The sequence below is a fragment of the Mirounga leonina genome, unplaced genomic scaffold, assembly GCF_011800145.1.
Source record: "Mirounga leonina isolate KUSES-001 unplaced genomic scaffold, KU_Mleo_1.0 Mir_176, whole genome shotgun sequence".
NCBI classification, from domain to species: Eukaryota; Metazoa; Chordata; class Mammalia; order Carnivora; family Phocidae; genus Mirounga; species Mirounga leonina.
In genome coordinates, this window is record NW_023270454.1 from 38851175 (window position 1) to 38879074 (window position 27900).

Sequence of the window (27900 nt, forward strand, 5' to 3'; positions counted from 1 at the left end):
AGTTAATAATGAAAACATTACTGTGCAGGGCATTTAGTTAGCATAAGTATTCATGCGTTTGTTGCTTGACTCAGTAATATTTATTGAGGTTCTACTACAAGCCAGCTGCCGTTCTAGGCACTGAGGACATGATCTTGTACAAGTTAGGCAACATTCTTGTCGTAATGGAGCATTATAGACAGAGAATGGGTAATTAAGTTGTTTCTAGCAAAAACGATAATAACAAACAAAATGCTACATTTAAAAATCAGTGGACTCTCTCAGGTATGGCTTCTAGAAGGCAAGAGAGAGGAAACATCCTGAGAAAGTCTGGTTGTATAACCTGAAGGGTCCCACCTTAGAGCAAATTGTCCTGGGTGGCTCATGTTTGATCTCAGTTCATTCTCTATAGCCATGCTTGTTTTATACAAAAATAATGGTGGATTTTGGGTTTATTTTCAAAACCAAATATTCACATCCTACAGAAACTCTTGAAAGATGCCCTCTGTTCATTCTGTAGCTTCTTATGCCCCCAGCATTATGATGTGTGCTCCAGCGGGTGCTCAACCTCCACCTTGTCAACCAACAAGAGAGATCCTGAATATGCCAAGTAGAGATTGAAATCTTAATTTTATTTTAAAGTAAAATGTTTCTTATATTTGTAACACAAAGGGATTCAAAATGCAAACTATAAATGGCTCAACATCTCCCTGCCCAGATGACCTTTGTTGAAATCTAAAAAAGTAACATATTAAAAACAAAAGCCAAACAAAATGGAACAAAATGAAAAGTAAAAGTGACCCCCACACAATCCCTTTCAACAAATTTAACCATATTAGGGGTTTTTTTTGTGATCCCTTTCAGAAAAGTGGGGTTTTTTTAATACTTATCTGGGTCTATATACACGTGTATGTACCTCTTTGCACAATAGGAATGTGATATTGTGATTTATAATAATAAATATATATTTGGTCTTTGTCCCAGTTTCTGGCACAGAGCTCCTAAAACCCTTGGAATTTCCTAAGTGAGGAAAGCTATAAAAATGGTCTTTTGTTACGTTAATCAGGCAACTTTTGGAAAGGCCCCTAGCTCACCTAAGGATGGGGCTGGTTACCAGGGGAACCAACCGGAGATTAAAGGGGTAGAATTTTTAGTCCAACTTCCGTACCTCTGGGGAGGAGAAAGGGCTGGAGATACAGTTCAGTCACCAATGTCCAATGATTTAATCAATCATAGCTGTTTTTTTTTTTTTTTAAGATTTTATTTTTTAGAGAGCGAGCGAGAGAGAAACAGCATGAGAGGGGAGAGGGTCAGAGGGAGAAGCAGGCTCCCCGCTGAGCAGAGAGCCCGATGCGGGGCTCGATCCCGGGATCCCGGGATCATGACCTGAGCCGAAGGCAGACGCTTAACCATCTGAGCCACCCAGGCGCCCCATCATAGCTGTTTAATGGAGCCTCTGTAAAACCCCAAAAGGACTGTTTGGGAGAGCTTCTGGGCTGGCGAACATGTGGAGCTGCTGAGAGTGTGTCACACTGGAGAGAGCCTGGAAGCCTGGTGCCCTCTCTCCATACCTTGCCCTGGGCATCTCTTCCATCTGTTCCTGTAGAGCCTTTTCATAATAAAAGTGGTAACCGAGTGAATAAAACTGGTTTCCTCAGTTCTGTGAGCTGCTCTAGCAAATTAATCAAACTCGAGGACAGGGTTGTGGGAACCTCTGAGTTATAGGCAGTCCATTGGAAGCACAGGTGATGACCACCTGGCCTTTGTGATTGACATCTGCAGTGGGAACAGTCTTGTGGGACAGACCCCTTAAGCTGTGGGATCTGACACTAGTTTCAGGTAGACAGGGTCAGAATTGAGTTGAATTGTAGGACACCCAGCTGCCTGATGGTGTGGGAAAAAACATGGTAAAGGAATTACACACAGTTTCAAAACTTGCTTTTTCACTTTAAGCCAGCTTTCATATTGGTAGATGCAGATCATCCTCTTTTTACCGGCTTCAGAGTATTCCTTGGTAATTCTAGATTTTATTTAACTGACTCTATTGCTATGTAGCAGTAGTAAATTTTAAAACATTATTTAAGCATATTTATGTAACTGAATGTAACTGTATTGTAATAGGGAGGCTACGGGAAGTAAAACAAGATATTGTGAAAGAGATGCTCATATTGGGTTGCGACTGAAGTCTTCATCTGCCATTGCTGTTGCTTGCCTGTGGAACCAGGTGTCAGATCCAGCCTTCTGCCAATTCTTGGATTCTGCCAAACACATGGAATAACTTAGGAGGAGAGGAGACTTTGGACATTTCTGGGAATCTTATTTATTACTGCAATTCAGTTAATAAACATGTAGGTGCTTAGGATGAGCTTTATCAGATTCCTCCTCAGAAGACTTTTAATTTCTAGTGGGTCAAGGAGGCATGCAGATAGGTCATTTCAGTAGTGTGACAAGTGCCATGGCAGAGGTATGCTCAGGATGTTGGGCAACAGGCGTGGGGACACTCAGTCCACTGAGAAGTGTAGATGTATGTGTGTGGGAGGATGTGTGATCGAAAGCTTCTTGGAAGGAGTTGCTAAGATGAGTAGGAATTGCCTAGGTAGAGGAAGGGAGAAAGGCATTCCAGGCCAGGGAACAAAGAGGTAATCAACAGCACAATAAGTTTTGAGGAATTGCAGGGAGTGTAGTATTGTCAGAATATAAAATTGGAGGCAAGAAATAAGATGGACAGAGACCTGTTCATGGAGGGCCTTGTATAACGTGCTGAGGAGCTGGAAATTCCTCCTTAAGTCTGAAGACATACATACTTTTTATGTATCAATTAAATACTCTCTAAATATTTATCATCACTCTTTAGACCTCTGGACAACATAATTCCCTTATATGCTGCAAAAGCAGAATTAAGTCAACTATTAGCTTAATTATTTGTTACTGTTGAGCCCAAGATCCTTGGTTCAGTGTCTGATACTCTTGAGAGTACCCAGAACCTTAATCAGCCATTTCACAAATGATTGCCAGAGCTCTGCTTGGGAGCACCGAGTATAGGTGAGTGAGTTCACATTCATCAGCACTGGCAGAAGAACAACTAAGAAGTTGGCCGGCAGCATTCTCAGGTACCTGAGATAGCCTGTCCCTGTCATCACTATGGTTTTATAAAATGCCAGTCCACGTAAAATATGTTGCTTGTTTTTGGGTTAAAAAAAGAGAACGGGGTAGAGTGGGAGAACGGTGATTTGATCTGATGAATAGTAGTTGACTTATTTTGCTTTGACTTCTGAGTCTTTTTATTTCTAATGATCCATGTTTTTTGTAAATGCTAGCCCAAACCATTAGTTCCCTTGAAAAAGGTTGGTGAAAGCCACCGGGAAGAAATACATTTGGAAGAAAGGAGCTCAAAGGGGAATACCTCTTTCCTTTACTAAGAGGAGATCAATCCATTTTAAGCGCAAAATAGGGTTTAGAAATAAACAGTGTTTGTGGGGAAGGTGCATTTTTTTTTTTTTTTTTTGTAGGAAGGAAGGCAGTGTTTCCAGTTGATCTTACCACAACTCATCTAGTTATACGGTTTAACTTATTTTTCTCCACATACAAAACTTTTTCCTGAATCATCTGTAATGGAATTTCAGGAAGATGGGTTAAATATGTAAAATATATTTTACAATTGTCATCTGTAATGTTTTATTTAGCTAAATCTTTTTTTTTTTTTCCCCCACTACTCCCTGTACAACACAGAACACCATATGCCATTGTCCCTGTCAGGAAGCAAAGGTTTCCCTGGTCTGTGCTGTGCCTGTGTTTATGCCACAGAGGAGCTGTGGTCCAGTGCCATCTTTTATTGATAGGGCCAGCAAAGGAGAAATCTAATGAAATTATCAAAGCTTTGAATTAATTATGAACTTGAATAGGAGAGCTAAGCTCTCTGGAGCCAGGGATCTCATTACCCATGCACTCTCATTGCATCCTCTTCTGGAGCAGAAGGCATTTTCAGCTACAGCTCTTAGCCTGGCTTTGGACTTTATTCAAACTTGCTAAACTGACATCCTTTTCTTACTACAACGTGGCTGCTAATCTCCATGATGATTAATTTAATTCTGATGTGGATCTACAGGAGATGTCAGTAGGTTTTCTGTACCCCTCCTTTTGCCTTTTATTATTTTTTCTTTCTCTCTCCATTTTTCCCCCATCAAATTGGATGTTAACAAGTTTTTATCCTTTTTGGGTAATGTGAGAAGCTTTCAGGATTCAGGTGTAGCTTCATGGAATATAGTGATTGATTTAAAGTTAAGAACTATGTATTACATCTACTATGTATTCCTTGGATACTTAGGTAAGCACAAAGTCAGATATTTCTTCTTTGAATTTTGAACACCAAGTGGAAGTTTTTCTTGCTTGTTTCTACTTTAGAATTGTTGGTATAGCAGTAACTTCCATGGTCTTAGCAGCATTGTTCATATTCTAATGTGTGTTGTATGGGAACAACAGATCTCACTTGGTGGGTGTAGCTCATAAAGCTCCCTGATGCAGAGTGCTTAATGTTTGCTTTACAATTCTGGTTTTTCTTTTCACGGTAAAAAGAAAAAAAATTTTTCTGATGAATATAGCCACCTCTTTTTTAAGTCTCGTCACAAAATCAATAACAACAAGGTTTCAATTTACTATTGGTGATGATTCTTTGGTACTGTCATATAGGTTCAAAACATCTCATGGCAAGCCTTTTCTGCTTGCTTTTGAGACCCATTATTTATGAATTCCTAAGCTGCAGCTCATCTATCTTAGTAAAGTACAGGCCACTGGCAATTTTTGTAAGCAGTGACTAACTCAGCTTTATAGAGTCAATGTTTTAAGGTTTTGAATAGTGGGGGCTGGGAGAATGATAGTCTTTGCTTTTCCTTTTTCTATTTACTTTCAGTGAGTTTTTTTCCCCCATTTATTTTCTTTATAGGCAGCTGCAATATTTAATTCAGCCTTTGGAAGTTTTTTGGTAAGTAAACATGGTTTAACTTGTCTATTATAACTTTGGTTGTGATGTTGTTTGTATAAAAGATTTAGTGAAAATTGGACTTCTTTTACCATTTTAGTTAAGTATAAAAGTTCTTGAATCTTTTTATGTGCCATTAACCATACCCTGAAAAATTAGTTGATAAATAAAGGAAATGTTCTTTTACAATATAATTTGGAGGCTTGGGGTTTAATATTCCATTTAATGGATTCAAGGAATCAATTAAAACACTGTGTGTCTCCTTATAGAAGTTATGTCAATATATTGATCATTTAATGAGGTCTTTTAGATTATTATTATTTTGTGTCATGGGACTGAGGATTTTGAAAAGGAAACATGACCCAGCTGGTCAGAAAGGGAATGCTAATTTACTTGTTGACATGTCATTTATTTTGTACATTTCACTGTCAAAGAAGCTACTGGCATGGATACTTCTGAGAAATCTGTGTGGAAAACATTTAAAATGAGGAAATAATTGAGTGATTTGCAAGAAAATGCAATATTTTTTTGACATGTGAACTATAAATTGTATAAAGGTTAAAAACTAGTTCAGTGTTCATAAGTAGAGCCAATATAATTATAAGGATAATACTATTTTAGCATTTTTGATCATTTTTTAATAATGTAACAAAGACTTGGTTTGGTGTTATGAAAGAATGAGAAAGAAACTGAGTTTTCTGTTAGTTGAGTATTTTTATTTATATCCTCCCTAAAACTTTGCCAAATTCCTGAAAATAAATTAGAATATTATATTTTTAGGTACATAATTCATTGACAGGTATGAAGTACAGTGATAATTGAGAATAAAATCAGTGGGGTATAAAATAGTTTATGAATCTAGGCAAATATTAATTATTTCTGTTTAAAATGCTCTTTATGTCACTTATGATTGTATGTATTTGAATGTAGCCGAAGCTTTTAAATGTATTGTTACACTGCGTTAATTCCATGTAGTGCTACACAGCTTTTAAGGTCCCAATGTTATAGACCTTTTAAATGATGTAGCTTCTACAAAATACGTGCTTAGAGTATATCTTATTTTTAAAGAAGTAGTAATGTTATTCCCAATGCTGTATTATTATTGGGTTTTAGAAGAGAGCTAATAGTGTCTATTTAATGAAAATGAGCTCTTGAGCTACTTATTTTAAACTCAGTAATATTTTGTGAAATCGTTTTTTCATTTATCTAAGTGTTATTTTCCATGTGTTGTCACAATTGACAAAATAATATCTGTAAAATATGATCTTGCTGGAAGCCAGTTTTTTTTTAAATATGGTTTGGAATCCTATACCTCTACTATCAAAACATGGTTTCTAAGCTAGATCTCCTACTCTTTAAAATGTCTACGGTTATTGAGAAAATAAGTTTGAGGCAATTGTCTCAGTAACTGAAGCAAAATGCACTGTCCCTTATTTGGAGGATAAGCTCGCTAAGTATCGTTTGAATTTTGCACTGATTCTATGAACAGTGAACACATCAAAATATTTGTTCTCCCAGGCCCAATTCTTTGTAAGCTCCAGGGAAGTAAAACTTGTTCTAGGGACCCTTTAGGATTTTTATTATGCTCTTTCGCTTCTAAGAAGTGCATTCTCACTCCTTAGTCTCCTGCTCTTTTTCCTCTTTTCATCTTTTTTTCTGACCTTAACTCAAGTATTAAAAGTATTGATCTCCTACCACCCAGAGGTAGTTTTCTAATAGTGTGGAGGATGCAAGGAATCGAATGTGGGTCCCACTGTGTTGTGGAGACGACACAAAGAATAAGAAATACAATGTAAAAGTTAACAAGTCACACAAAAGATGTTACTAGATGACGTATGATTGTCAGATGGCACACAGGTTGATAGGCACTCGATTCAAAAGTCAGACAGAAACAATTTCGCTGAGCTGGGCCTTCAAGTATGGTAGGACTTAGCTAGTAGAAGAGAGGGGAGGGGAACTGGCAGAGATGCAGAAGTGTCATTTTCCATTTTTCCTTCCTCTTCTGTTTCCTCCTTTTTCTGTCCCAAAGTTGGAAATTACTGGGAAGGGTTGAGAATGAAAACAATCATTGGAGATGTTTTGTTCCAGGCTTATAAGAAATAGTAATTCTCTTTCTCCCCCACCCCCACCCCCTTCATCATAGTTACAACAAACCTTAGATTATGGACTATGTATGAGTCTGGGCTAAACCAGTTAGAATTAGGTTCAGATTATTGAAGATAAAAAATAATAATTGTGGCATACACAGGATGAAGGTTTATTTTTCTGTATTCTAAAACCTGGAAGGAGGCTACCATGTATGGTGGCTTCATGGTCTCATTGTGGACAGATACGCCTGTCTTTCTTCCATCCTCCACAGCATGTACTTTCCTTCCTCAAGCTTGCCTCAGTGTCCGAGACAGCTGCTGGAGCTCCAGCCAAAAAGATACCTGGACAGTAAAGTCTTTACTTTGGGAAAGCACAGAGGAGCTCTCCTAAAATCTAAGTTTGCTTTATTTAAATAGCACTCCTGAAATTCCAACAGTATACCTGCAACAATATTGCAGAACTTACTCATACAATCATACTTAGCCAATGGAGAGGTTGGGACATGTGGCAATTTGCTAAGAGCTAAAAATTGGGTTTCTGTTACTAAGAAAGAAGAGAATGGATAGTAAAAGACAGCTAGCACTTTTTGCCTATGGGCAGTGTAGAGCAATTGCCAAGAGTTCAAAAAAAGATTAATCTCAGTTGAATGATATGAGAAGGCTTTAGGGAGAAGTTGGTGTTTGAACTGGGCTTGGGAAAAGGACTTACTTTAGAGGAAGGAAATTCCAAATTATAACCTTCATGCTTTATTTTGTTATTCTTTTTAAAAAATTTTTCACTTAATTTACTTTTTTAAAAAAAATTATTTTTTATTTTAATTCCAGTATAGTTAACATAGAATGTTATATTATTTTCAGGCATACAATATAGTGACTTAGAACTTCCATACATCACCCGGTGCTCATCACAAGTGCCCTCCTTAATCCCCATCACCTATTTCACCCATCCTCCACCCACCTCCCCTCTGGTAACCATCGGTTTGTTCTCTGTAGTTAGGAGTCTGTTTCTTGATTTGTCTCTTTCTCTCTCTCTCTCTTTGTCCCTTTGCTCGATTGTTTTGTTTCTTCAGTTCCACAGATGACTGAAATCATATGGTATTTGTCTTTCTCTGACAGACTTATTTCACTGAGCATAATATTCTCTAGCTCCAGCCATGTCATTGCAAATGGCAAGATTTCATTCTTTTTTATGGCTGAGTAGTATTCCATTGTACATATATACCACCTCTTCTTTATCCATTCATCTATCAGTGGACACTTGGGCTGCTTCCATAATTTGGCTATTATAAATAATGCTACTATAAACATAGGGATGCATGTATCCCTCTGAATTAGTATTTTTGTGTTCTTTGGGTAAATACCCAGTAGTGTGATTACTGAATTGTAGGGTAGTTCTATTTTTAACTTTTTGAGGACCCTCCATGTTTTTCAGAGTGGCTGCACCAGTTTTAATTCTCACCAGTAGTGTAAGAGGGTTCCTTTTTGTCCACATCCTCACCAATACTTGTTGTTTCTTATTTTGTTATTCTTAAAGTGTGGTACTTGTTAGAGCATTTTTGGAATTTTCTTTATGAATGGGAAATATTCACTTATTCTTAAAATTTAGGATTAGGGGTAGTAGTATGGTTTCTGGAATCAGACTGGCTTGATTTAAATTCTTACCTGACTGAATTACTAGTCTAATCATACGACCTTCCCTGTATATAAAATGGAGTAGATAGTACCTAAACTATCCATTGTTGTGGTGAGAATTAAATGGGATAATCTGTATAAAATACTTGTGATCTAAGTTTTGTCCAAGCTTTGCCATGAATTTTTTTGTGTGGCCATGGACATACATAAAATGAAGAATTGGTTGTTTCTGACTAATGATTATTCTCTGGTTATTAGTGACCATTTCTTTTGTATTTACATAATGGAATTTGAGAAGGGTATTTACTTTAGATTACATTAAAACTTTGAATGAAAGCTTTTATTAAAGAATTTTTGAAGAAAGAACTCTGAGGGCATTTTTGTTGATTTTTAGACATCTGGGTATACCAAATAAAATACTGTACCTATTTATAGCTTGTTTAATAATGTCCCAGGTCTAATTAAAACACAGTGTTTTTAAGAACTAGATGTTACAGAGAACTGTGTTGTTGTTTTTTTTAAATGTAGCTAGGCTGGTAATAACCAATGATAGATGAATTCAATTTACATAAATTTCAGACCAAGAGAATATTTTAAAATCATGCCACAGAGGATTGCTTTAAGTTGAGAAGTTAATGTCATTATCTCCTCCTCTCTTTTAAATTGTTCTGTTTACAATAATTGTGGAGCATAATAAGTGTTTTAAGATTTCCCACTTGATGAGATTTTAATAGAATTTGATAGTCACCACTCTGAATAACTAAAATGTTATCAAAATTTATATATATTTTCTTTTTTTTTTTTTTTTAAGATTTATTCATTTGAGACATAGATACAGAAAGAAAGAGAGAGCATGAGCAGGGAGAGAGGCAGAGGGAGAGGGAGAAGCGGGCTCCCCACTGAGCCAAGAGCCCGATGTGGGGCTCAATCCCAGGACCCTGGGATCATGACCTGAGCCGAAGGCAGACACTTAACCATCTGAGCCACCCAGGCGCCTATATATATATTTTCTATGTAAAACCAGGCATTTCAAGTTCAACCATCTCTTGTGTTGCTTCCTCACCAAAAGAAAGATTAAAAAAAAAATAGATATTGGCAACTTTTAAAAAAATTCCAATTGAAAAATCCTCTCTTTAGTGTAAAAAGATTTAACTGTGTTGAAAAAAACTTTGATCACAAGTTTTGTTACACTTTTGGCATTTTGGTTTGGAGGCTAAGTTCAGTGTTTCCATGTCTTCAAGAATTACAGGTTTAAGTTTAAAAGGAAAAGGTAGAACTTTTTCTTTTTAGACTCTTCAGCCTATTTTATTATATTTGGTAACTCTTCAGGGAGTTTGGTAACACCTCAGGGGTAATTCCTGAGGAAACCCTGGTGAGTGACAAAGTTGATCGTGCCAAATTGAGCTTCTAATAACTGTGTCACACAACATTATAGCAATTCATAAGTGTACGGATTTCTGAAACATTACCAAAGAGTTACAGGCAAAGTGAAATCATCTTTGTGAATGCATAACACCAAGTCTAAGAAAGATCTGTAAGAGTTACTGTTTACTTTCTAAATCTCTTCATTTAAAGTATCGAGAAATGGGTTTGTTTTACGTAATTCTTTTTTTTAAAAGATTTTATTTTTATTTATTTGAGAGAGAGAGAATGAGAGAGAGAGAACACCTGAGAGGGGGGAGGGTCAGAGGACGAAGCAGACTCCCTGCCGAGCAGGAAGCCCGATGCGGGACTAGATCCAGGGACTCCAGGATCATGACCTGAGCCGATCCAGGGACTCCAGGATCATGACCTGAGCCGAAGGCAGTCGCTTAACCAACTGAGCCACCCAGGCGCCCTACGTAATTCTTTTAAAATAGTCATTTTAAAGCTATTCTAAAATGAATAAGGATGAAAAGGAACTCCTTGCCTTAAGCTGAAGAACTAGCCAGAACATATTTTTCTTCCCTTATCCCATTGTTGTTCTGTCTTCCCTCTTTGCTTTAGCTGGTCTGCCATTACTACCCAGCTTTATAGTGAGATTTGAATAGTTACTGATACTGTTACAGTTGCTGAAAGAAAAGAAATTTCAAACACAAATGTTATGTTTTAATAGCTTAGGATGTATGTTTACCACCATGTTTTATTCTTCATCTCTTGTACAAACATATACTCCGTTTCGGTTCGCATGGTCAGAGAGGAAGCACATTTACTTTGTTATCCAAGGATTGCTGTGCAACACTGCTTTTTAAAAATCAGAGTAAGAATCTCACACAGGTTAATGAAGGGGGTTAAGGGTTGTAACCAGAGAAGACTCAATTGTTATATTAGTTTTGTTTTCACCTTAATCTAAGATGTCAATTTTTAATTTTGTTTATGTTTATGGAATACTCATTTTGTGTAAAACCATGCTGATTTTTTTTTTCCTGGGTTTGCTAAAAATCTAACCAGCCCAAATTATTCAGTTGAGATGTTGGTTTTCCCCCAAAAGTTGATGACTTGTTTATAAAACAGGTTTTTATTTTCATTGAGCTTACATGCCAAAAAACAAAACCAACAAAACCAACAAAACTGAGTTTTTAAGCAGTTTGCAGTACAACCTTACAAGATGTTATTTCAAGTTCATCCATTTACTGCTAAGGACTCGATAAAACCAGTATTTAAAATAACCTCTTTTAGGCTTTAAAATACCTCATGAACTATGTGCAGACAATGGGAAACTGGTTTCTCTCTTTATAAAATGCAACCCATCATCATGCTATATATTTCATTGAATCACCTTTTTGGGCAAATGAATATCAGAAAAGCTGGATTGCTGAGAACAAACAAAATGCAGTTGGTTCGGTCAGCAGTATGGCACAAAATAGAAAAATAGGATATAAATTAACACATATATACTCAGAGTCCATTAGATTCTAAGTACTTATCTATGAAGCAAATACACGAAACATAAATACATGAAAAAAGTAACAATCAAAGATTTAAGAAAGAGGGAAGACAAGAACTGCCTTCAAGGCAATGTATTCCAAATTTTAGGCACCTTTATGACTTTTGCCATCTTGACATATTATTTGTATTATTAAGTTAAAACTCCCTTTTTTGTTAAAGATTTTATTTTTTTAAAGTAATCTCTACACCCAAGTAGGGCTTGAATCTACAACCCCGAGATCAAGAGTCACATGCCCCACCCACTGAGCCAGACTGGCACCTCTGAAACTCACTTGTATAATTTAACTTTATTTTAAAGCATAACTTGACATCAACACATAAACAATCTTGTCATGAATAGAAGGTAACTGAAATGAAATCAAATGGAAAAAAGCTATTATTAACTTGTAGCTAAACTCTGTTGCCTACACAAGGCTCTCAGTCCGAAGCCTGCCCTCGTTTTGATAAAAAGTAAAATTAGCACTGGTACCAAACCAAGAACAATCCTGTGATCTAAAAGATTGAACAGAGAGCAAGTTTTATCACTATTCTCTGCTTATGTGTCCTTTAAGCCATCTTGCTTTGACTTTCACTTTGGGCAGCACTGTTCTCTCAGGTCATTCCTCAATCATTTCATCACAGAGGTGAATTAAAACCATCTGGGGAGGTCAAATGAAGAAACCCCCAGAATCAGGGACTCTAGCAACCTGAACATGTTATGGTTTCTTTCCTCAGAGTTATTTTCCCACATAACATTTGTCCAGAAAAGCAGTATGCATGTGTGCCAAACATGTTTGTAGAGGTAAAAATATGCTGTAATGCTCGAGGTAGGAAAACCCTTTGATAGCTACATTTGGGTTTGTTTCTAAAACAGACTCTTGTTTGAAGTGCAGTCATTGTGAATAAAAATGGTCTTTTTACTTAATAAAAATGTATAGAATCCTTACCTACTCCATTTTAGCTATGTCTGTGTCGTCTGACAGGACTTGTGTAGCAAGTAAATACATTAGTCACGGTGACCATTTTTCTTGCAAATTTGTGACATAGATTTAATTATAGGAATGACCAGCAACTTACAAATCTAATTTTGGTGGAGGCTGAGGCAACTTTTTTTTTTTATTTTAATAATGATGGATTTTTTTTAAAGCAATGATTTCATTACTATTTAAAGAAATCTACTGGTGTAGAACTAGCCAATTGACTGAAGTTATTTTATTACCCTTTAACAAATGCCATGTACTTTCATTTCTAGTTTATTAATTTTTAAAGTATCATCATTCTGGAAAATCCTTGCTCCTATACACATTTAGATAAAAATAAATATAAATGGAGGGGGGCTAGGATACTTGTAAAGAGTCTCCTACAAAACGTGATCCGAGTGGTTGGTTAAAATGACTGAATTTCCTTAATTCAAATCCAGCCTATTGTAGAACTGCTTAGTTTATGGCCTTTAGTAGGAGATACCCACTTACAAGTCATTGACAATAATGTGGTAGATAGTTCTCATTTCTCTACACTAAAAGTTTACCATGATTAATCTATTTATTGAGCTAATAATTGGGAGATCTGGGGATAATAATGTGGTGAGCCAAACAAGGTTTCTGTCTTCATCTGCCTTACAGATTCTCAAGGTGAGAATACCAAATCCCATGACAGGCAGGGAGAGGAGGTAATAATTTTTCATTGACTCAGACCCCACTGCTATTCCAAAGTAAATTTGGACATATGGAGAGAAGCAGGAGGGCATCTGAGCTTGCATAAATTGTATTAGTTTTTGGATTCTACCAGCCAAAAAGAATCTTTTATTTAATTACTGGTCTTTATGATAAAGCAATGCTAGACATCTAAATTCCATCGAGGACTCAGGTTTTTGAGTAAACATTTAGCACTTCTCAATAACAATAGTCTGTGTTATTGGAAATGGCAGACTGTAGTTTGAAATAAAAAAACATCAGTTTTTTTAGCTCTAATTCACTTCACGTCACTGTTTGACCTTATATCAATTTTATTTAATGAAACATTTGTGAACTTCCTACTATGTGCTAAGCTCTGGGCAAGGTTCTAGAACTCAAAAGAAGAAGAAGAAAGGAATATATGATTCTTGGCATCAAGGAGTGTAAAAATTTCTGGACTTAAATGGTGTTTTGGGGACACTTGGGTGGCTCAGCCAGTTAAGTGTCTGCCTTTGGCTCAGGTCATAATCCCAGGGTGCTGGGATGGAGTCCTGCATCCAGCTCCTTGCTCAACTCAGCAGGGAGTCTGCTTCTCTCTCTGCCTGCCACTCCCCTTGCTTGTGCGCTCTCTCCCTCTCTCTCTCTCTCTCTCTTGCAAATAAATAAATAAAATCTTTAAAAAATAAATAAAAATAAATGGTGTTTTTCACTGTATGATTCCCCAAACTGATTCCTTAGTCACCAACTGATGATTTGGACCCCCAAAGTTTGAGGACCACTTATTTTAATGTAGAACTTCAGGTAAAGTAGTAGATCATCATCTCTAGTTATCACAAAACAAACAAACCATTCCATTTTTATTACAACTTTAAGGAAAACTGGGTTTTAAGTTTGTGTGTCTGCCAACTTAGCTGTTTTTAAAAGCAGTTTGTCAGAGACCAGATTAGTTTCTAAGTATATCAAAAGCTGACTTACAAAAGTATCTTACCAAATATAACTTATTCTGTGGGAACATTGTGTTAAAAATTAACTTTTTAAAAACTATTATGGTGGGCGCCTGGGTGGCTCAGTTGGTTAAGCGACTGCCTTCGGCTCAGGTCATGATCCTGGAGTCCCGGGATCGAGTCCCGCATCAGGCTCCCTGCGCGGCGGAGTCTGTTTCTCCCTCTGACCTTACCCCCCTCATGTGCTTGCTCTCTCTCATTCTCTCTCTCAAATACATAAATAAAATCTTTAAAAAAAAAAACAAAACTATTATGGTAGTATATGTTTATTATAGAACTTTTGAAAAAGAGAGATAGAATCATCTAGATAAAGCTACTATTAGCATTTTGGTGTATGTCCTATGTGTTTTGTACATGTAGTTAACAAAAGTGACATTGCATTGTATAGATGATTTTATTTTCTGCTTTCCCCTTTAGCAACATATATAAACATTTCCTCATATTCTGATTTCTACCTTGACAACTTGATTTTGCTTTATATAATAAATAATATAATGTATAATATTCTTTTGGATGGGGTATTGATATTTATTTAGTGGTTTCTCCATTGGTAGACATTTGGGTTGTTTATATTCTTTTACTGTTGTTAAAAAAAAAAAGCTTCCACAACATTTTTGTGCATAAGTATTTGTGGTTTTCCCTTTTAATTACGCTTTTTAGGAAAAATCCCTAAAGAGCAATAACTGAGTAAAATGCTACAAACTTTTAAGAGATTCTTGATGCTGCTAAATTGCCATCCAGAAATATTGAACAAAATTATCATCCTAATATATGGATATTCAGAAATATTCATTTTTCTTTATCTTCACCAACTCCGGTTATTATTTTTTTTAAGTCTTAACAAACTGGTATTTTATCTTAATTATAATTTTTGAGAAGTTGATCTTTTATTATCTGTTTATTGGCCATTTGAGATCCTTCTATTGTCAATTATTTGTTCATATCCTTTGCTCATTTTTCTTATTGGGATGCTTATTTTGGTTTCAAAGTGGTCTTTATATATTGAGGATATGAATATTCTAATACATATATTGCAGTTTATTTGTGTGTATGGGTGAGATGACTTTTGAGTGACAGAAGTTTAAAATTTCTTTAAGTCAGATTAATTGAGATACAGTTTTTATACAGAAAATTGACTGATTTTAGATAGACAGTTCTGAGTTTTGACAAAATGTATATAGTCTTAAAACGACCACCTCACTCAAGATAAAGAATATTGCCATCTCCTCCAAAAGCTCCCTTCTTGCCCTTTTGTAGTCAGTCCCCTCCCCTATCTTTAGCCCTTGGCAGTCACTGGATTTTCTTGTCCTTATAGTTTGGTTTTTCCAGAAGGTCATATGAATGGAATCACACAGTGTGTAGTCTTTCAAGTCTGGCTTCTTTCACTTAGTGTATGCTTTTGTGATTCATCTTTGTTGTTGTGCATACTAGTAGCTCACTCCTTTTTATTGCTAAATAATAGTACATTATCAATTGGTTGATAAACTTCATATTGTTTCCTATGTTTGTCAATATGAGTAAAGAAAGCTGCTCTAAGTATTTGTGTACAGGTTTTTGTGTAGATGTATGTTTTCATTTCCCCTGAGGAAAATACCTACGTGTAGGCTTGCTGAGTTATATGGTAAGTATATGTTTCATATTGTGCAAAGCCACCACACCATTATCCAGAGTGGTTGTACCATTTTACATTCCTCCCAGGAATGTACAAGGAATCCAGTCTCCACATCCTGCCAGCCCAAGGTATTAGTGATACTTTTTATTTTCAATAGTCTAAAAGGTATATGGTCACTTGGCATCATAGCTTTCAGTTTTATTTCCCTAATGGCTAATGATGGTGGACATCTTTTTATATGCTTATTTGCCATCCGTATATCTTCTTGGGGGAGTATTTCTTCAGATCTCTGGCCCATTTTTTTATGGGGTTGTTTTCTTATCATTAGATTGTGAATTTTTAAATATATTTTGGACAGCAGGCATTTAGGGGTATGTATTTGCAAATGTTTTCTCCCAGTCTGTGGCTTTCCACTTTCTTAACAGTATCTCTCAAAGAGCAGAAGTTTCAAATTTTTATTAAATTCAATTTATCTATTTTTTTTTCTTTTATGGCTCATGGTTTCTGTGTCCTTGCTAAGAAATCCTTGTTTAACCCAAAGTCACAAAGGCTTTTCTCCTATGTTTTCTTCTAGATGTTTTAGAGTTTTCATTTTTACATTTAGGTCTTTGCTCTAATTTGAGTTAATGTTTGTATATGGTGCCACATATAAGTTGGGATTCATTACTTGGCATATGGTTGTAGAAGTTTAAAGTTTTTACATCTGTCAAGTGTATCCATCTTTCCCTTTATGGATTTTTTCATAGCCTTTAAACTTACTAAAGCCCCTTTCTACTCACAATGTCAGATAAAATTTCACATGTATTTTCTTTCAGTTTTATAGATACAATGTATATCTACTATGTTAAAAAGCAAAGCCTATTATGTGAGAGTTCACTAAATACAAGTAAGTTTGAAAGCACTTCACCTGATTATGGTGTCATTAGCTAAAGAAGTCAATTTATGTCATTATTGTCCTTACTGGCTTTTTTTTTTTTTCCATGTAAGTCCAGCTTTGTGGTATTACTTTCATATCTACATAGTGACATATGCTTGTCCCTGAAAATAATTAGATCAGTATTCATGACTGTTAGAAATTGTTTCTCTATCTTAGGATATTATACATGACATTAATACAGTTACTTAAGACAAAATTATTTGTTTGAAGTGTAAATGGGTATGTACATAGAAGAGTGAAAATTATAGAAACCTCATTTTGGTCTTTATCAGTTAAGCTGCAAATAGTCACACAAATTAACAGTAAAATGTTTCTATTTGGAAGATTGTAGAGTAAGGTGAATAGCTCTCTTAGTAACAGTTTTGAGTAATAGAGGACTTCTCAAAAATAAATTTATAGTTTAAAAAACCTGATCAATTTGACTTTAACTTTTATAATTGAACAGGCTCTACTGATTAGGGGAAAAAATCTCATGATATGAATATGATGTCTTGGACATTAACATCAAAACATCACAGATCTCCACGAGATGAACATTGTTTCATATTTTACATGTCTACTGATGGTTATACTGTGAGTTTACAGTGTATATGTTTTCTTTCTTTTTGACAGGGCCACATACTCATGTACTTCTTCTGGGTAGCTTTTTCTGTGATGTTTTTAATAAGTAGGGTAATTAAATTAAAAATGTCCACAGTGTGTATAGTCTTAATTTATAGTGAAGGTTGGTCTAATGGTCATTATTTATGGTTTAGTTTTTTAACTTTCAGGCAATTCTCTTGTAAGTAGTTATTTTCTAAAATGTTCCTAGGTTTTTACTTGAAAGCTTATGCTATTCTTTTTATCCTTTCGTCTCGGAGAGATAATGTTTATTAACATTATTATGTTTTTGGTAATTTCCAAAAGCCAAGGTGATAACATTCTATCTTCTTTCTCCCACCATCCTTACATTGTTGTGAGGTTAACTGTCTTCACCCCTATGACTTTTTTATGCCACTTCAAAGCTCCAGTGCCTTTAGTGGCTCTTACTTGCCCACTACCTTGTTGGCCGTTCAGCAGTCCTCCCAGTGCAGCCACAGTCTCCCCCTCTCCCCCCTCCCCGCCGGGCGCTCTTCTTCCATTCCGTGTGCACTGTTGATTCACTCTTCTCCACCCTCTCCTCTCACCTCTTTGCTTACACTCTTCTCATCCTTTCCATATCATGTCCATCTCTTGAAAGACTGCCCCTTGAAGACTGCCTCCAGCATTTTTTGTTAATGGTTATTTAGCTCTTAGGAAGACTTTCATCAAGATTGTAACTGGTTGGTAGAATTAGTTTAAAATTCTGACTTTCTCTCCTACCTCTGGCAGTTTTTATCATCCTCTTTTTAAAATTTTTTTTTCTAAAATATGTCTTTTCTAACATATTATATACTTATTTATTATGTTTACTGTCTGTCTCCCTTTATTCAAATGAAAGCCTCCATAAAGACAGGTATTGGCTTTGGTTGGTTTGGTTGGTTTGGTTCACTGCTCTCTCCATAGCCCCTGTAGTACCTGGCATATGGTAAGCCCTCAAAAAATATTTGTTAAGTGAATAAATAGAAATCATTCAATGAATGCTATTTTAACCTCTCTTCTTCTTATATCTAAGATTGTAAAATATCTTGTATATGATATGCAGTTAAATGTATGTTAATTATTACAATTAAGTGTTGAATTAATTTGACAAAAATCCCGGTAGTTGGTAGTTGGTTATCTACCAAATTTTTCTTACTTATATTGAAATGATTTTAAATTGTAAGTTTTTAGTTTCAACAAAACACATGCTACAGCCAAAATGTGTATTGCTTTATAGTCACCATGTTGATTTAGATTGGGAGTGAAAACTCATTATTACATCTAAATTTGATGTTGAGTAATTTGCAAGACTATCTTCTTACAATAACTCTCTGTGAGTAGATTATGGCAGATTATCCCTGTATAATAGATTAACAGCCTGTATGCTGTTATCATTGAAATATGTCAGAAAGTTTTCCAGGAAAAATTCCTGCACGTATGATTACTACATATATAAAGAGCTGGAGATTTATAAATAAGAGGGTATAATAAATGATGGCCATTATATGGCATTGTAGAGAATTGTTGCACTTAAGGAAAAGCATTTTACCATTAAAGTTTATTTTTTAACAACTTGTGAAATATATAATATAATAAAATTGATAAGTGAAAACTGAATTACTAGACAATGCTGAAAAATTTTACAGTATCCTAGAGGAAAGATAAAAATATATCTGAAAAATAGAAGAACCAAATCAATGGTATATAAAAACTAGATCAGATACGTATCTGAAAGTCATTTAAAGTACTTAGAAAATAGAAATGACCAAAAAAGAAAAAGAAAGAAAAGAAGAAAGCCAAGATGATAATGAGGAAGTGGGTAACTTGAACTTGGCAACTAATATGACAGTTTTGAAAGCTAATGCAATTCCTTCTTTAGAAGCATCATGTTACAGCCCTCTACATTTGAGTTTTCGTAGGTTCAGAATATTGCTTTGACTTTGGTCTTATCATCTTGTTAGGGTTAAAGTTTGTTAAATGAGGTATAGAAAATAGAGATGTGACTTGGGCTGGAGGAGGTTTGGAGGGTGACGTATCTCCATATAATGGAGAAACAATTTTAAAATACTCCAAGACAGAATTTTAAGATACTCCAAGAAGGTATGTGTAGTTAATCAGACATGATTTTTTAATGGGAGAGTTTATTCCGTTTTCCTATGATAACCTAAAAAATACACTTGTGCCATCTATATTTGTTATAGCAGCCTAGTAAGCCATTCAGAATTCCTGATCAGTAACTGCTGAGGTGTACAGACTTGGAGCAGAACAGCTTTTCAGTCTTTTCAGTAACTAAAATCAGCAAGAAGAAAGGTTATTTCTTGTTTACAAAAAAAAAAAAAAGGTAGATTGACATGGTTACCTTTTTCTTTTCTTTGTTTACTTCTACTTCTTTAAACTGAAGAAGACAATGAGTAGAGATTATGAAAAACATGAAAGAAATATAAAGGCTTCCTGCCTTTTGTCCTTTAGTTCACGAGCATTTTCTCTCAAAATGCTTGAATCCTGATTCTGTATCATTAAATGTCTCTTTAGGATTTTGGATTCATATCTCATGTAGTTTCAAGCCAAACAGTTGTTGAAGTCAGAAGGTTAAATTTCCAGCTCTAAAAAAAAAAAAAAAAATTGAATAGAAACTCCCACTGGTGTAGACAAGTGGTTGAAAAGAAAAGGTTTAAGACAGTGGATAATACCTACATCAGGAAGAATACTTCCTCTTTTAACAGAATGTTGTTGTTCTTTTTTGTATGAATTTCCAGGATATATTTGAAAAGTAACATTGAGATGTCCCTAAGGAACAATCTCAACAAACAGCCCTTAATTTTGAAACAAATCTTCCATCATGTCTGGCTTCTTTTTTTTTTTTTTTTCAAATTCTATCAACCTAGTACCGTAATCACTATGAGTTTTCTAGTGACAAAATTATTGTCAACTAATGAAACTCTCAAATAGCCTTGTGCATCTCTGTTAGTTTTTCTAGATGATGCTGGCCTTCATGTCTATATGGGAACTGTAAGTAGTGAGTCATCTAAAATATATATTTTGATATGTGTTTTTAAGAATACAAACAAATTAGAAGGGGAAGTTTTTCTCCTTAAAGAAGAAGTTGGGTGCCACATAGTTCTTAAGGAAGTTTTTCTTTCTCTGCTGGAAATCACTCTTGGTACCCCCAAGATCTGAGATTTCTTTTCTTGGCTTCAGTCTTTTCTTGGCATGATGTCACCCCTAAGCAAAATCAGTAATATTACTGTTTTTTTTTTTTCTTTGACTATTTGAATCATCCATTTTTAAGATATTGAGCTTCTCATGGCCAGGGATGTAGGTGGCATATACTTTGTAAATTTACCGTGGTCCTGTTTCAGAAACTGATTCTGTGTCTCCATCTCACAGGGATGGACTCACATTGATCATATTACAGATAATAACATATAGAGCAATCAGTTAGGAGTGGGAAAATAATTATGAGAAACTCTTAGACAGTTGGGTTGATGCTTTCTATCCTCATGATTAAATCCACATGAGAAGATACTTTAATAAGGAGTTCATTTGGTGGGAATGGAATTAGAGGAGAGGTAGGGAAATAGTTCCGCAGTTTGATTCTATCAGGCGATTGTAAGTAAACGTGTCTGGCTCCACGACAAGGGTACGTTGCCCTTGGAAACAGACAGGTTCACCATTTGGACCAGGGATCTTCTTTCCTAGATGGTGTTTAGATATGTGTTCTTAATAGTTGCTTTTAGGTATTTTCTCACTGGTTTCATTGCTGACTGGTTTGCCCTTTTATTGCTCCACCATACCTTAAGGTGAGGTCTTGCTGACATTGAAACCATTCTAATGTTTTAACGTGATTTTACTTGTCTTCATTGCAAAGGCATTTCCTTTATCGCCAAGTTCAGAGATAGGGAAGATACGTTAATCTTTCCATTTTGTATTATCTATATAGCTGAACTGACCAACACAGTAGCCACAGCCACATGGGCCATTTAAAATTTAATTAATTAAAATTAAATAAAATTAAACATTCAGTTCCTCAGTCACAATACTCACATTTCACATATTCAGCAGCAGCACATGTGACTGCTGGTTGCTGTATCGGACAATACAGAATGTTGAACATTTTTTTCTTAAAGATTTTATTTATTCATTTGAGACACAGAGATACAGAGAGAGAGAGAGAGAGAGAGAGCATGAGCAGGGGGAGAGGTGGAGGGAGAGGGAGAAGCAGGCTCCCCCTGAGCCAGGAGCCCGATGTGGGGCTCAATCCCAGGACCCTGCGATCATGACCTGAGCCGAAGGCAGACGCTTAACCATCTGAGCCACCCAGGCGCCCCCGAACATTTTTTTCATTGGAGAAAGTTCTGTTGAACAGCACTGGAGAGAGATGTTTAATTGGCATACTATTTTGCAGTTATCTATTTTAATATAATTTGGGGTCTGATATGTTCATGTCTTCACCGTGATATATATATTTCAAGTAATAGCCCAACTTACTATTCCCATCTTTTCCAGTGAGTTTGAAGTCAGTCATATACACGTGTTCAGTTGGACAGGGATTTTGTTGTTAAAGTACTGGTTTTTTAAGTATCTAGCACTTATGCATTTTACTTTACTTACGACAAAGTTCTCATGAATTTCATTTGCAATTCCTTTCTAGTTACTGAGAGGGTTATTTACTTTGATGTATTAGAAAAAACTAGTACACAGTGAAAACACTTTTTAATGGTTATAATTTTCATAATTTTGACTTCCTATAATTGTAAATTTCTTGCTTTTTCCAACACTGGACTATTTTAATAAATTAATAATACTCCTTCAGAAATGCTGACATTGCCAGGAAAATAAATGCAACCTTCTATGTGTAAGAGCTGTCCTTCAGAAAATAGTATACTGTTATACTAGAAGTGCCTGAAAGTCAGTTCGTTTTCAGAGTCTGGATATGATTTTATTATTAACTTGTGTGCCTTCCTCTGCATTTAACTACTGTTCTCATGGGACTATTATAATTTTTTATCTGCTTTCACATTTGAAAGATTATTTTCAGTAAGACTGGTCTTTCTTGCATGGTAGTTTAACTAGGTCAGTGATTTTCTAACATTTGAATTTCACTGAACAGTAAAATTTCAAAAGAAATTTTGGGAAGTGCCTAATGTTTTTAGTTTTTCATTTTGCTAAATAAGAACTACCACTTCTTATCGTCATTATTTTATGAAAGTGTGGACATTTAAACATGAAACCCAAAAGGGTGGGTTTTATTGTGTTCATTTATCCTTGAATAAATTTAACCTGATGATAGTTATACTACATTCTTCTTATTTTGCCTCATTTATTCCTTTAAAGTTTTGACTAGTCCCAAGCCTAAACTCTTCACTGTGGAAATTATCAACCTTTGTTGGTTTTCTTCTTCATTGATATTTTTACCACCTCTATTTGGTGTTTTGAATTATAATTTTGATGTAGGTTTTATGCTGTTAGTTAGGCAAAGACTGTCACTATTTAAGGAAATCCTATAATGTGATTAGACCAGTTAGAGCATTTGATACATGATAGAGATGTATCAAAAAGTTATTTGACAGTTTTAACTATGCCATCTGTTAACCAAATAGTCATTTGTCTAATTCATATTCTGAGTTAAGTTGGTCCAAGTTATACTCTGTAGGGGCTCAGAAGAAATAGATATCTCTTCCAGAATTGGAGGAAGATGAAAACAAAAGAATAAAGGCAAAATGACTTAACGAGGCCTGAGAATTCAGTTTCAAAGAAAAGCCACTTTGGGGAATATTTGGATAATATAGCTCACTTGTCAAGAACTTAGAATTTTAGAAAAAAAATATGTAGTTTGGAAAAATACGTCTTTAAGGTAACATTAAATATACATTTATTTATTTATTTATTTATTTATTTATTTATTTATTTATTTATTACATGTTCTCTATATATAATATCTACTTGTGGACTTTTTATGTGTTTGGTGGACTCATGAAAGAACTCCTTGGAATGTTTTTATATACACTCAAATATATATTTATTCATCCATATTCTTATACACATTTGTTCTTATATTAGGAAAGGTCACTTTTCACTGAGTACTTTAAAGATAGTGGGTTCAGTGTAGCTGCTGGGAGGAGTGCAGAGGTGTCCAGGCACAGCTCCTCCTCTCAGAGCTCTCACTGCACAGCTAAGGTATGGGCAATAGGGAATACCTCCCACAAGGGATGGGTGAGAAGAAGCTTTGCAGAATAGATAGAATTTGGGGAAATACTGATGTTTATTACAGACTGGGGCTAAGGGGATCTTACTATTACTGATTCTTTATTCAAAAATCTATCTAGCAGGGTTAGTCTTTCATGAGTTAAAATGTTAATGTCTTATAGACGGAATCTGGCATAGTCCAAAAATGGACAAGTAATACATAGAAGGAGGCCTGGTCTGCTATTTGTGATAGCTGAATTTCTGCGAGGAAGGTGTATTTGACATGAAAAGCCTGCCAATTAATTTATTAGATTTTTTAGTTGTACTTTTATACATGATTAAATTATAGTAATGTTCTTTTTAGATAAATGTAAAAGATGTGTGTGTGTGTGTAGTCTCTATATATAGAATATTAATCTTTACTTCTGTTGAAAAATAATTTTTCTTTTAAAAAAGTTAAATAAGTAAAGACTTCATTTACTTTTATCAATATTATTGACATCTTAGCAGAGCCCTATTAAATTTGGCCTATGGTATGGTCTCAATTATGTGCTACAAAATAAAAGAATTAAAGAAAAAGACTGATGTTTAAATTAAAAAAATTAAAGAAAAAGATGTTATAAAACATATAACATATATAATATAACAAAATATGTGTTAATTGACTGTGTATGTTATCAGTAAGACTTCTGGTCAATAGTAGACTATTAGTATGTTTTTATTTATATATAAAATATATTAGCAATAGTAGACTATTAGTAATAGTAGACTCTTAGTAAAGTTTTTGGGGAGTCAAAAGTTATAACTCGGATTTGCACCTGCAAGGGGGGTTGATGCCTTTAGCCCTCACGTTGTTCGAGGGCCAACTATATTATACATGATTGGGAGACACTTAAACCATACAGCAGAAATTTTACTTTTTGTTCCTTTTGTTTCCATTTGCATAACTATACCTTTCATATACATCTTTTTCCCCTAGAGATTTTTTGTATCTCTATTTTTGAAGATAAATTTGGCCTTGGCCTATTGTTAGTTTGACTTAATGTTCCAAACTCTTTTCAGTACCAAAAGCTATTTATTAAAGACATGGTGTATATGTATCATTGAATTCAGTTGACCCACATTCAGTGGGTGATGAAGATTATAAGACACAATTTCTTTGTAAGAGACTTAGTATAATTGAGGAAATGAGCTATGCCTAAGTTAAACACTTGGAGAAAAACAAGAAAAAATATAATCAAGTGCTTAAATGTGTGGTATCATCAATTAAGAAAAGGAGAGCAAGACAAGGTAAAATGACCAGGAAAGGATTCTTGGAGGATGTTAAATGTAAGATCTGGAAAATCAGGAACAGCCCAAGTGTCATGGATCAACCTGAGAGTGGATATAGTCCAACAAAGGCAGGGACCATACTTGTTATACTCATCATTACCTCTCTCTGTATAGGTATCATGGCAATATAGTGCCTGGCACATGGTAGTCAATATATAATGAGTAAATGGATGGATGGGCAGCCACAGTCAAGAGACAATGAAAGGAGGGATGTTTCCTGGAGTAAGCCAATTCTTGTTGACTGGTGGAAATTATGTGAGACTGTATTATGAAGAACCTTGAATGGGAGGCTAAACTTGAGCTTGGTAATATGAGGCATTATTGAGGAGTTTTCAAGGAGTGTATCATGCCAGAAGTGGTGTCTTAGGAGAAGTGTCCTGACCATAATGAGTTTATTGGCGAGATTGTGCATGAAAAACTGGGAAGTAGGCTATTCTGAGCCTAGACAAACAATGATGAATGCCCTGGCTACCGCCTTTCAATTTTTTTTTTTTTTTTTTTACAAAGAAAGAACCACAAGCACAAAAGAAAAAGGAAAAGCTTTCTTAGTCATTTATTCAGTTATTTAGAAAGCTAATATTAACCTTGTGCCTACTGTATGGGAGGCCCTGTACAGAAGGAGTCTCACTACCAAGCTCTGAACCAGGGATACCTGCCTACCAGTGCTGTTAAAGAGATTCAATAAGTTTGAGTCTCCGAGATGCTTAGCAGAGTGTCTGGCACATTAACAAGACTTCATAAGTGGTTGCTGCTAATATGAGTCAGCTTATTTTAGAAATGATGCCAAGAGGGGTACCTGGGTGGCTCATTCGGTTGAGCTTCAGACTCTTGGTTTTGGCTCAGGTCATGATCCTCATGGTCCTGGGATCGAGCCCCAGGTTGGGTTCCGTGCTTAGTGCAGAGTCTGCTTCAAGTTCTCTCCCTCTACTTCTGCCCCTCCCCCGGTTGTATGTGTGTATTCTCTCTCTCTCTCTCTCTCAATAAATAAATAAAATCTTTTTAAAAAAAAGAAATGATGCCAAGACCCTCTCCATCGCTATGGCCCTGTACTTTTTACCTACTCCCTAGATACAGTATTTTCCTAAACCTCTGGTTCCATAGAGGCAACAACATTTTTTTCTATTAGAGATTTTGAAATTTCTAGAAAGCAAATCAAGTAATATTAGTGAACCTTGTGTACCCATCTCTCAGCTTTAACAATTAACTCACTCCAGTCTTGTTTCCTCTATACTCCATCCACTTTGGTATTATTTTGAAGCAAACCCTAGCCATCTTTTCATTTTCACAGGAATCTAATAGATAAGCGTTCTTGTTTTTAAAATATAACTATAATGTTGTTTTCCTACTTAGGGACTTTTACTAGCCAAGTTTTTCATGAAAGAGTCTGGGATATCTTTATGTAGAAAAGCCAGGAAATGCAAGGAACATAAACAGACTGGAGACCCAAAGGTTTTAGGATTAATAACTGTGGTGTCATGAACAAAACCAGGGGTTTAAGCAAAAGAATAATTTTGAGTGAGATGATTAATTTTGATTCGATAGGTATTAGTTACATGGTGGTTCAGGGACATCCAGTGGCAGATACCCAGGAATGGACATGTTTGGTATCTTAAACCAATATAGATCCTTTTAGGTTGACTATTAATTTCCTTCCCTCTTCTTCTTCTTCTTCTTCTTCTTTTTTTTTTTTTTTTGAACTTCTGATCTCGCCCTTTCTGTGTCCAACCCTCCAACTCTCTACTGCTAGTCCGCTCCATTCCCATTCACTTTGGGGGCATACTAGGGAACCTTACTTTCTATTAATTATGTTTGTTTGAGTTCATTCTGTTAAAATGTTTATTTTCTCCTTAAAAATAATTTTGGTCTTTCTGATAGTACTTAGAGTCAATGATGATTAGGTGATGAATGAATATTCATTAGAATGGATGATAGCTTCAATTTTGATTTTATAGTAATTTCAGCTGAAGATATTTTTCAAAGTAAAAGTGTAAAATAAAATTATAGACAAAATTCCACCCATCAAAGGAGAACAGAAATAAATGCCCCTGAGTCCTGAAATTAAATTAGAACTCAAAATGCTCTTAAGTTAATAACTTTAATTATTTTTTTAAAAGTTCTTAGCTTCCAGGGTCACCTGGGTGGCTCAGTCAGTTAAGCATCTGCCTTCGGCTCAGGTCATGATCTCAGGGTCCTGGGATCGAGTCCCGCATCAGGCTCCCTGCTCCGTGGGGAGCCTGCTTCTCCCTCTCCCTCTGCCTACCGCTCCCCCCTGCTTGTGCTCTCTCTCTCTCTCTCTCTGTCAAATAAAGAAATAAAATCTTTAAGGAAAAAAAAGTTTTTAGCTTTCAAAAGATCTCCTCCTATTTCACTTTGACAATAGTGTGAGCAATTTAGCTTATAGGCCAAAACAAAGATCTTACTCTTTTTGATGCCTGGGTGTCATCACATTAATGCTAATTTGGATTATGTGTGTTCATCAAGAGTAAAAATCAGGCCCATTTTAGCACCTGATTTAAGCCTGCAGCAAACATTCACATTAGAATTGTAAACCCTAAATGTTAGAAGTTTGTATAGAAAGTAGAGATGTAGTAGGCTAGGACCTACTTCAGCTTTAGAGCACACTCATAATTATTGCAGTGGGACCCACGCTGTTAACATTGGACACTGTTTGAATGTTTTCTGATAATTTATACGGTTGATTACTCCAGCCTCAAGTGGAACCTTACGAAGAAGAGCAGCAAATAGTAAATCTTTGTGATGGTCCCTGGGGCAGTGGTTCAGTTTGAGGCTCTGAGTTATGTGGTTCTCAGCCTCTTTTCCTCCCCAGCCCTTCCTGTGGCTCAGTGTCATCATCATCATCTGTTCAGATAATGCCTGTTCAGAAATCACAGGTCCCCAGGGAGGAGAGAAAGGAGAGAGTCCTGTTATAAGCACACTCGCTGCAAACCTTTCACCTTGCTGTCAAGGTGACAAATG

The 27900-nt window shown here is 35.6% G+C and overlaps 1 protein-coding gene across 2 annotated transcripts in view; it reads left to right on the top strand.

The window, feature by feature from the left end:
- Positions 1–27900, top strand: part of SLC10A7 (solute carrier family 10 member 7) — a 257713-nt gene that overhangs the window by 74644 nt on the left and 155169 nt on the right. Inside the window, exon 5 of one of the 2 annotated variants that reach the window (XM_035022950.1) lies at positions 4919–4957. The exons of the other annotated variant lie outside the window; for it this stretch is intronic. Within the exon in view, the coding sequence (XP_034878841.1) occupies positions 4919–4957 (39 nt within the window). The remainder of the gene's footprint in view (positions 1–4918; positions 4958–27900) is intronic. 2 annotated transcript variants of the gene reach the window in all.